At 37.8% G+C, this 11,876-nt stretch overlaps 1 protein-coding gene across 1 annotated transcript; it reads right to left on the bottom strand.

Annotated features, from left to right (window-relative positions):
• Window positions 1–258: 258 nt before the first annotated feature.
• Window positions 259–1,140, bottom strand: Tas2r16 (taste 2 receptor member 16). The gene has a single exon (XM_057759728.1). The coding sequence runs from the start codon at window positions 1,138–1,140 to the stop codon at window positions 259–261; it is 882 nt and encodes a 293-aa protein (XP_057615711.1).
• Window positions 1,141–11,876: the final 10,736 nt, after the last annotated feature.

Raw genomic sequence — 11,876 nt, 5'->3', positions numbered from 1 at the left:
AGTGGCAAAAACTAAGGTAAGACAGGGTAATCAGGAGAAAAATCAAAACCAATCTAGGACTATGACTAGGACAGAAAAGGAGTGAGTCAGAATACAGGCAAAACAGGTGAGAATTTACTGAATCGGGCATCTGTGGGCATGGAAGGGAATGAAGCTTGCATGAAAGGCATTTTGTTGTCAGACAAGGACCGTGCCAAAGCAAAGGCTTCTTACCCTAGAGTCTTTACTGCATCTCATGCCTCACGAAGGCTCTGGTCTTCAGAACTTCATCGTCAGTACTTTTTTCAGTGTAGGATTGCTCATCATCAGTGAAGTATAATGAATACAGACCAAGCCATAGATGACAGCTTCGCAGACCCAGAACCAGGATTTCTTATCAAATACGGTGCCAATAAAGGAAACAACTATAGTCAGAAAATAGGAGGTGAAGAAGATGAAGAAGGTAGCAAGAGACTTCAGAACAGTGGACTGAGCTTTCATGCTGGAGTCGTTGGTGTTAAACTCTTTCATCTGCTCCCAGTGCCGGACAAGAGAAATGGTGAGTAAGATAATAGAAACCAGGAACACGAGGAAGGGAGCACCAAAACCAATCATTTTGAGAGGATTAGAAAAATATTGTTCAAACATTTTAAGTCTTATAATCAAAGAACTGTTTCTAGGTAAATGATCCAGGGTAATTAATTCAGTCTGAATGTGATATTTAACAACGGAAGGGATGATTGACAAACAAGAAGCTATCAGAGTACCCAATATCAGCCAGGGAACCAATTTCAAAATTTTCCACCTCAGCCAGTGGAAGACAGGGTGGGTGAAGGAAGAGACCTTGGCACAGTAGAAGACAGAGAGCAAACTGGTAAGCCAGAATGTCAAAAAGTTCATAAACTCCCAGATGACCGAAATCTTCCAAAATACAATGGCAGGTCTAGAAATAGTGCCAAAGTTGTACAGCATTGATGCCCACTGTAGACAGAAATGTGAGATGCCCAGGCTAATGAGAATCATTTCCACCGGTGACAGTCTTTGAAAGTTCATCCACTCTCTGCACAGCACTGCAACAGTTGTGCCACTTTGAATAAGTATTACCAAGGACTCAAGCACATACATGATGATGGAGAAGGTAGTGACTTGATTTGGCACCATGCTTCTGTTCTAAAGGATCTTCCTGGACAGCGGCTCAAAAGTTCTCTACTAATTCCCAAATCTGCAACAAGTGTTTCTCACTCATGTCCTCCCTCTCTTGGTATAAGGGAACACCTTCTTATGGATGCAAATTCTCTAAAGTCTCTTTTGACCTAGTCATTTTCCTATCTACAGGATTTGTCTTGGTTTGCATGTTGGGTTGAATTTACATAGAGATGCATGAAAATATTATTTGGTTGTGGATTCTTGATCCTAAGAGGATTTGATTATGTTTATAAAGAGAAACCTATTACATACCCATGCTGTTTTTTATCTTTTCCACTTTATCTGCTTTAGGTACTTTTGATTATCTTTCCATCTTCTTTAAATGATGTCTTTAAAATTTATGAATGTAAAACTTGAGCAGTAGAAAAGATGAATCCTTCATTGTGTATCGATGTCCTGGGTAATGTTTTCATTCGGCCAAAAGCCATATTAGTGGAATCCTCAGAGTCTCTGTCTTTGTAGCACCTTCAACAGCTGGGGATATGAATACTAACAACAACATGTGAGGAGAAACAAAAAGGGTACCTGAAATCTTTGCTTGGAAATCCCACCCATAATTACTAAAAGTTAGGGCCTTTCAGTGTCCCTATCTGTTGAAAGTCAATCTCAAAATTGTCTGCTGAATGGCCCAACTCACAGATGACAAATTGCAGGGAAGCCATCACTCGCTCCTCTTTGACCTCCCAATGGAGATGAAGTATTCTTGTTTCTAATACTCTTCTACTAATTCTAATGCCTTCAGTACATATCTTACATAGTTTTGGAAATTGTTCTTGTTTCATTAATATCACTTTTGTCTCTTCTTTCTTGGCTAGGTCCTTGAGGTCCCTTTTCCCAGATGAATTGGAAAAGCAGCATCCCAACACTAGTAAAGCATATCACCTCTAAATGTGTATGGCATTCTTTCACAGTTATACAAGAAGGCTAGAGAAGGAATAGATTTCTCCTTGGTACTAGACAATTCTCCAAATAGAAGCCAACTATTTAATTAGTGGCTTCAAAAATGAGATCCATATTTTTGTAATTGGTAGCTAGTGAGAGGAAGAAGTGAATTCCAAACCTGGATGTTCATTTAATTATTTAAGAATGACAAAGCAGAAGTAGTCTTAACATGAAACTTAGAATTGTTTCGCATAAACCTTCAAAGTCCACTGAACTCGGTGCAAAGAAAAACAATGAATTTTCAAAACTTACATCAGCACATAGAATTAAAATTAGAAAACATCTTTGCATGTTCAGTCAAATACAAAAAGTAGGAAATGAAACAATGAAACAAGAACTTCTAATTAAAAGAGGGATTGATTGAGATACCCCCCCTCCCCATGAGAGGGGAAAGAGTGTGAAGTGTTTTTAGAGAAACATACCACGGCAGCAATGACACTTGTTTTATTCACTGGTCTGCTGAGTATGTTCCTTCCTACACACAGTGACCTTAGAAAGACCTTAGAAAGTCTCTGTCTCAGGAGTTGCTCAGTTTGGGACATCATGTCATAGCCTTGAGGACTGATGGTAGCTACAGGTGTTTAACTAGAAATAAATCTCTGTCCAAAGTAGAATTTTATAGCTATCCTTCATCTGAAGCAACACCTGAGACTCTGCTCCTTCACAGGGATTCCTTCATGTGGTTGTGAAGACTAAATTTCCGAGATAATCCCTTTAGAAGAGTTTGACTGAGACACGGGATGGGTTGATAGTCTCTGGGATTCAAACTTCGAAACTGGCTCTTGTGTTGTGTGGGAGCCTCTCTTCACTCTCTGCTGTCGTGATACCAACTTGGGCTTTCTCTTTAGCACCCACCTGTATCCTTTTCCCATATCCCTGAGAACTGTTATCCATTATCCAATGGGGACAAGTTGACAGGGCCCAGTGTGTGTGTGTCTGTCTGTGTGTATAGCATTCATGCCACAACTTACATGTAGAGAGGTCAGAGGGAAACTTGTGGGAATCAAGATTCTCTGTTTACTATGGGGATTCTGTGCATCAAACTTAGTTGGTCAAGCTTGCCTCTACCCATTGAGCTTTCTAGCCTTCTCAAGTTCATGGATGGGATTGCAAGATCTCCAGACTGCATCTCGTTCCAGTTCTGTTTACACTTCTTAGACACAGCAAAGACCCACAAGATTGAGTCTTATAATGTATTTGAAATTATAATATATGGTTTCACCTCCCCCAACTCCTCATAGATCCTCCACACCTCCCACAGACCCACACCCTTTCTTGCTTTCTCTCTTTCTTTCATTAGAAAACTAATCTCTTTTTTGATATATGTGTGCTTGTGTGTACTCATTTTGTAAATTTTGAAAATGAAAAAATTAAAAAGAATGTTCAGTTAACAGAAGGCAATCAATATAATCAAGAATATTTCAAAAAAGAACACTTTTTAACCTTCCCATTCCCAAAACAGAGTAGACAATTTTGGTATTAACAACTTCAGTTGGAATCTGTAGGAAAACAGAGAGCTGGAAGGAATGTAAATTATAGTTATACACTCAAAAGCAATTTAATCCCATCAATAAGCTATTAATTGTTGGGTACATGCTGTATGTTATAGAGAAACTCTTTCATATTTGGGACAAGAGAGATGTTTACTGGACTAGAAATTGCGTAAACGGCCAGCAGCTGAGAAAGAGATCAAGAGTGGCACATTCATATGATGCTGTAAAACCACACAGACATTTGCCAAACTAGTTTACTACACTTGATTCTTGCTGGCAGAAGTTGCCTCTTACTGGAGAGCTTTTAAATGCCAGACTTAGTTTAATGTCTCCTTTGCATATTCAGCCTGGGCATGAAAATCAATTCTGGGGATAGAGCCCAGAAGAGAAGCCTGTTGACGTTCTTTGGGAATATTGCTCTCTGATAATACAGAGATCCTTCTTTTCATCCTGTTTTATTCTAAATTACATGTGATGCTGAGGACAGCTATAGCATTGAGGGGAAATCAATGGAAGCACACAAACCAATCACATCTGCACACCACACACACACACACACACACAGACATGAATGGACACACACACACACACACAGAAGCACTCACTATGAAAACAATATAAGAACCTAGGAGCCAAAATGTACTATTACTTAGTTATTAGGGTTTTGTGGGTTTTTTTTTTTTTTTTGCCTTTTTTTCGTTAGTCTATGAATTATCTTTTATTTTGGATCTTTAAAACTGGGATTCATGTCATTGTCTGCTAAATTATTCTTCCCAGCTGTGAATTTCTATAAAAGTAATTTTGGTCAAGAGAGGGTTAAGAAACAGAAGCTACTGTGATGCAGCCATGCCTCTCCTGGTGATTTTTTGTTGTTGTTAGAGTTGGAAAGCTGTTTTCTTTAACTTATTTTACATGCCAATCAGAGTTCCCTCTCCATTCCCTTTTACTCCCCCTTCTCCCATCCCACCCTGCCCACTCCTCAGAAAGTATAAGGCGTCCCATGCGGAGTCAACAAGGCCTGGTGCATTCTCTTTAATTTGTAGATATTCACATGTAGTAACCTTTGTTAACAGGAGCACTACCTCAGAAGTCATTGTTTTCATGTGGACTTCCAAAAGGTTTGCTACTGAAAAGATCTTGAAGTAAGTGAGAGACGGAGGTACAAAGACAACAAGGGGAACAGTCTCCCTTCCCTTCCTAACTCTGCTACCTACCTGCAAAGTCCAAAAGGAGTCAGCTTTCATTTGCTTCTTATCTCATCCTTTAAATAAAAATCCACAGTACTAATTTGTTTAGTCTCCAGCATATTGAGTAGATGCATTCCTGTAACTTTGGGAGCATGTACACAGTCAACTGGAAAATTGAAAATTATAGGAAATACAGGAACAAGAATTTAATGCTAACATTATACCTAGATAAGGTTTGGACCAAGAGAGTTAAGGATTGCTTCTACCATCAATAATGAAACAACCACATTCAGGCTACACAGCACATTGGCAGAAACTCAGTTTATAAAGTCAAGATACCAGAGATTCAGTTTTCAAGTTTCTTTTTTTTATTGTTTTTATTGAGCTATATATTTTTCTCTGCTTCCCTCTCTTTCTCTCCTTCCCCTTCTACCCTCTCCCATGATCCCTAGATTCCCAATTCACTTGTTTCTTCTTTAAAAGATTAAACTTTAGGTTTAATCGGATGATTCATATAAGCAATTTTGCTGGGAACAATGGATTGCACTCTCTTCTTTTATCCTGTTTGATAGAGTAGTAGTAGAAGCAAAAACTATTTAGCAGGCCATGGTCCAAGTCATATTTGAGAAAAGTTGAAAATGAAGATCAACTATGCAGGTTGTAACTATGATCACGTATTCATTTCGCAAATATTTACTATGATTCTATTAAAAGTCAGACTATCATAATGAAGGCCTGGGAAGAAAGAAGGGATCTGTACACACTAAACAACTGATGTCTACTTTAAACATCATCTTAGAGAAATATGTGGTAGCTGGATACGCATATCAAGAATTCAAGGATAAAGTCTGGGTTTCTGTATAAATTTAGGATTACGAGGCACTTAGAGATGTTATCTAAAATTTGCAGCTCCATGACTAAGGAATGAGTATGAATAAGCTCTGAGGACTAAGTACAGAGATACTCCAGTCCTTAGAGTCACATTGAGGAGGAATCGGCAAAGGAGATCAGAAAAGCAGGTAGCAGAAAGGTCAAAGTGAAGAAAGTGTTTCAGAGAAGTCATAGGTATCAGTTGTATCTAATGTGATTGATCGATACACTCTGGTAGTCACTGAAAATTAACTGTTAGATTTTAGCAATGTAGAGTTTGCTGGTAAGCATGCATTACAGATTTAGACTTTCTTTTAAAGTTTTTATGTTGGAGGCTTACCCACTCACTACATTTAAAATAAAATTGGATTTATAAACAGACTCTTTGAAAATAATAAGTTAAAATAAATCAATTTGATTAAGCCCTGAATCAATATGACTAATATCCTCGCAAAAAATGGAAAATCTAGACACAGACACACTCCTGTAGAGAAACTAGATCCCAGAAAATGGCTCTCAGGGAGAAGGTCTTAAAAATGCCATTTTGTTTATACTTTATCTTGTACTTCAAACCCTCAGCGCCGAGAAGAATAAACTTCTGTTGTTTAATCCACATAATCTCCGGCACTTTGTTGGGTCAGTCCTAACAAACTATCATGACATGTTAAAAACTGTCTTAGAAGAGCTGTCAGAAATAATGACAAACATAATACTCACATTGGAAGTCCCACACACAAAAAACAAAAAGTTGAAGGTGAAACAGGTACAAGGAAACAGATATATTAGTTACTTACTGAAAGGGGAGGGAGTCATTTTTAAACATGTAAATAAAAGCAGACTTGATAAAATGGGGATAATCTAGATGGGGGGGGACAGTTAAAGGCTAAGGTTAAGTAAGAGAGAGAACTACTTTGAGTACCTTGCAGTAAGATCTTTGTCTTATAGAGAAGAGTCTCTCAGCAGCAAAAGGAAGATTTGATGACTAGCCAAGCAGAGACAGTGAGTATTTCTATGCTACCCAATGAAATTATCTAAAGTCGTGACTGTGGTTGGATAACTTTTCATAATCAGTCATAGTTGAAGGACACCTGAGTGTCTGCTCTCGTGATTTTGCCTACATAGACCCTGTGAGCACACAGAGCTTTCTGAGTTGCTCAACCGTTTCCTGTAACAGAAAAAGTACTTCCTACGCTAGAAGATACTGATGTGTTTACCTTGTAAAACAACCAACATAGCCCTCACGAGAGGTACGAACTTCTCATAGATGGGCTGATGACAACAGTCATATCCCAGCAGGATCTGTCTGAGGACATGTTGGGCTTTATGAAGGAGGAAAAAGATAAGACAAGAACTGCATGGATTGGCTAGATAAAATAATAAGTAAATTAGATCTGTGAACAAAGGGATTAATAAACTTGAACAAGTAACAATAAAAACTATCTGAGACAAAGCCCAGAGTGAATGAAAACTTCAATATAAAAGGAAATAGCAGAGCTGTGGCTTTAAGTAGGTAATATATGTATAATTAGAATCCCCCAAAGAGATGAGAAGAGGGGAGAAACAGAAAATACCTTTAAGATCTTTTAAAATTGTATGTTCATTAGGTAAGTGTGTGTATAAATTGTGCTAACTAACAAGGGGATATAATTTAGTGCTCTAGGAATTCAGAAATCTTAGGCCTCGAAAAGACAAGGCAGGATCCTAAGAGTATATTTCTAAGGACAAGAAGCCAATTTGAAAGACCACACACTATGTAATCCAACTGGGCGACAACATGGAAAAGGATAGCTATGAAAATAGGAAAACAATTATTAGTGGCCATGAGGGAGTAGCAGAGCACAGAGCACTATTTGGGGCAGTAAAACTGTGTGATACAGTATTGGTTGATAAATGTTATTATACATTGTCAAAACCAGAGAATGCATAACATCATTTGAATGTAATATACTATCTGGACTTAGGGGCACAAAAGTGTGACAGATAATATTAATCAAGTGTGACAATACTTCACTGAGATGGATGCTACTGACAATGACAGCTGCATCTCGGAAATAAGAGAATTCTAGATAATTTCTAGTCAACCTCACTACAAACCTAAAACTGTTCTAACTAACCAAAATATATTTGTTCATTTTGTGTGTTTGTGTGATATGTGTAAATGCATGTGATATATGTATACATGTCTTTTGGTGTGCACATTTATGTTTGTGGACGTCTGAGGTCAATATTGGCTGTCACCAGCTTTTCCTCTTACTCTTTGAGACAGGATCTCTTCACTGAACACTGAGAAGTTGATTCACCTAGAGTGTATGGCCAGTGAGATCCAGTGGCCATCTTGCTTGTGTACTACTCCCTCAAATGCTGGGATTACAGATATTCATAAGTATTTCTTATATTATAAAAAATGTTTAATTTTTTTAAGTGTATGGGTGTTTTACTTACATGAATTCCTGTGAATCGTGTGTGTCCAGAGGAGGGTGTTGGATCCCTTGAAACTTGAATTACAGACAGATGTGGGGTGCCACATGTACCCTGGGAATTGAAATTGAGTCCTCTGGAAGAATATCAAGTGCCCTTCATCACTAAGCCTACTCTCTCGGCCCTACACGTGACTTTTAAGTAGGTGGTGGGTAACTGATGCCAGATCTTTACACTTGCACACAAACATTTTAGCACATTACTGATTGGCCACATCTCCAGCCCTCCGACATATTTTAAAAATGAGAGTTAGATTAATCCTGAATATTAAAAAAGTCAGAAATACTTTCCAAATGCTGTGAAATCTATAAATCCATGGATTTATAAGTGGGCTCAATGATTACCCTCTTAGTACCAGTGAAGAAGCTGACAACCATTCATGCAGGACATGCTGGAGTCTGACTTTTTCTTCTCTAAAATATCCATGTCCCAAATGGATATAGGAATATGATGCAGAGTTACGAAAATCATTGATAAACTGATTTTGACAGGAAGATTCTAAAAAGTGAGTATGAATGTAATGAAAGGAATATAGCAGTATCAAAAAATCTAAAAATCTGAAATAATCTTCCCATTATTTGGGGAGATCAAGTATAAGAATGTTTCTTTTCTGTGCAAAGTATTATCAGAAAATATGCAACATTAAAACAGCAAAAATGTGATTTTTTTTTCTTTTTTTTTTTTTTTTTTTTGGGTTTTTCGAGACAGGGTTTCTCTGTGGTTTTGGAGCCTGTCCTGGAACTAGCTCTTGTAGACCAGGCTGGTCTCGAACTCACAGAGATCCGCCTGCCTCTGCCTCCCGAGTGCTGGGATTAAAGGCGTGCGCCACCATCGCCCGGCCAAAAAAATGTGATTTTTAATCAATTAACAAAACCACAACTTAAAATCTGACAAAATACATTCCCAACTTTAGTTTGTATGTAAATAAAATATTGAGCAAGTATTATACTGGCAGAGAGACAATGAGCAAGTAGAAAAGTATAGACTTAAAAACACTATATTAAGTCAGTAACATATTTTTACTATGACTCAGTGTCTCATAAATATTCATTGATTTTTATATCCCTTCTTGTTTTCATATAGATATATGCTTGCAATTTTATCTCTTCTACCTTTCTTTAATATATTTTAGGAGAAATATATTAAGTGGAAAAGACTGAAATTAATTCAATTATTCTTATACAGATGTGATATCATGGCATTTGTACATCACACAGTGTAGCAGTTTTAATATCTTCTCCTAGGTTTTCACAATATGGCCTGTAAATTCATCATTATTCACGGCTTATTTGCCTGCTCAGTCCTAGACAGACAGGAAAAAGTTCACTCTTCAGTATGGAAGAATAAGGTGGTGTGGATAGAGAGGTTTGCTAGCCACTTAATGTTTTGTAACAATGAAATCTTTATTCCCATGCTAGCTGTTTTAGGATTTTTATTGCTGTGAAGAGATGCCATAACCAAAGCAACTCTTACAAAGGAAAACATTTAACTGGGGCTGGCTTACAGTTCAGAGGTTGAGCCCATTATTGTCATAGCAGGAAAAATGGAGGCATGCAGGCAGACACAGTGCTGAAGAGGTAGCCGAGAGTTCTACATCCGGATCTGTAGGCAGCAGGAAGAGAGAGTGGACACTGGGCCTGACTGACTGAAACATCAAAACCAACTCGCAGGGACATATTCCTCTAACAAGACCACACCTTCTAATAGTGCCATTCCCTGTGAACCTATGGGGATCACTTTCTTTGAGTCCACCATAATAGCATTCCCAGGATTTCTGAAGACTCACTATTCAATGTAGGGTGGGTTATTAAAGTTTCTGCAGAAAAAGTCTTTCGAATTTTGATAGAGATTGCGACAATGTTAGGAAGTATCATCACAGAAATGATTCTGCTTCTTTGTATCAAATTTATTTCTTGCTTTTCTATTGCTGTTGCAAAACACCTTACAAGAAGCAGCTTAAAAGCCGGGCGGTGGTGGCGCACGCCTTTAATCCCAGCACTCGGGAGGCAGAGGCAGGCGGATCTCTGTGAGTTCGAGACCAGCCTGGTCTACAAGAGCTAGATCCAGGACAGGCTCCAAAACCACAGAGAAACCCTGTCTCGAAAAAACCGGGGAAAAAAAAAAAAAAAAAAAAAAAAAAAAAAGAAGCAGCTTAAAGAAGGAGTTCATTCTGGCTTATCATGTAAGTAGGTACATTGCATAAGGCAGGGTGGCAGGAGTGGGAGGGATGCTGGTCACCTTAACTCTCAAGGTCAACCCTGGTAACCCTCTTCATCCAGTGAGGCTCTGTCTCCAAAAGGTCCCACAACTCAAACAGGGCCTCCAGTTGGGAATCAGGTGTTCAAACACATGAACCTGTAGAGTACATTTTACGCTCAAACCAAGAAAGGGTGGTTTTTTATCATGAAAGCAAATGATTTCTATCACATAAATTTTCCAAATCAGAGCTGATCATATGCTTCTGTTTTTTTTTTCCATCTATCCCTTTGCAATGGTTAATCTTCAGTTGTGAAACTAACATTGACTTTTAGTAACGAATACCAACAACAGCTATAATATACATTCTTTTGGCTTTGCTGCTAAAGTTCTCTTGATAGTACTTACCTGGAGTTTTGTTTCAGTGTCCACAAAGGTTACCATTGTGAAGCCTTCTACCTCACTCTCTTTCTTTCTCTTTCCCCCCCTGCTCTCTTGGAGACAGGGTCTCACCTTGTACACCACACTGACAGTAAGCTCCTGATAGCCTGGTTTTTACCTCCCAAGTGCTAGAACTAGAGTGGTGTGCTATCATATAAACACACACACGCACACACACACATGCATGCATGCATGCATGTACACACAAGTGTTATACATATTTAATATAAGTGTGTAGAGATGCTAGTTTCTTTCTCACTGCTATCATTTTCTCTGGAATTTTGGCATGCTGTATTTTCATTGTCACTTATTTCCAAATATTTTCTAATTTAGTTTGAGAATTTTGTCTTTGATATATTAGCTATTTAAAAGCCCATTATTGAATTTCCAAAGATTAATGAATCTTCCAGTTTCACTTCTGTTGTTGATTTCTAATTGAATCCCATTGTGATCAGAGATGATACCTTGTAAAATGATTGCTCTTTAAAAAGCCATTGGGACTTAATTTCTGACCTAAAATACAATCTATTATGCAAAACTCATACCTTAAAAATGTATGATGACACTGTTGTGGATGTTATGAAAATTAAATGTCCCCAACAGGCTCTTGGTTTGAATGATCATTTCCCAAGTATGGGCACTATTTTTAGAGGAAGTATCATATCATTTGTCGGGGGTGGGACCTACATGGAAGAAATATGACAATGGAGATGGATCCTTTGTAATATATGATCCATTGCTCCTTCCTGTGGTTACAACACATTTTCCAATAATAATAATAATAATAATAATAATGATAACTTTTATAATTATTCATCTATTTATTTTTATTGAGACCTTTTAAAATATATACTGTTTTAAGTTACTCTTTGTTTAGGTTCTTCTCATCTCACCCTGCAAGACCTCCACACTTCTTGTAGAAAATATTTAATGATATCAAACTGTCTCGAGTCTTCTTTACCTGTAGTTCTCTATACTGTTCTTCACTTTTTAGTGATAGTAGGAAGGATATGAGATTTTTGGTTGACACTTGTTACTATTTCTAGTGACAAATCTGCTGGTGGTATGAATAAAAACCCCCTAT

The sequence above is a fragment of the Chionomys nivalis genome, chromosome 1 (assembly GCF_950005125.1).
Source record: "Chionomys nivalis chromosome 1, mChiNiv1.1, whole genome shotgun sequence".
NCBI lineage: Eukaryota > Metazoa > Chordata > Mammalia > Rodentia > Cricetidae > Chionomys > Chionomys nivalis.
The sequence above is the reverse complement of the archived record's forward strand: the minus strand, read 5'-3'. Positions and strand labels throughout refer to the sequence as shown.

Coding starts and splice junctions, on each gene's coding strand:
- Tas2r16 (XM_057759728.1), bottom strand. CDS start 1,140: ATGGTGCCAAATCAAGTCACTACCTTCTCCATCATCATGTATGTGCTT.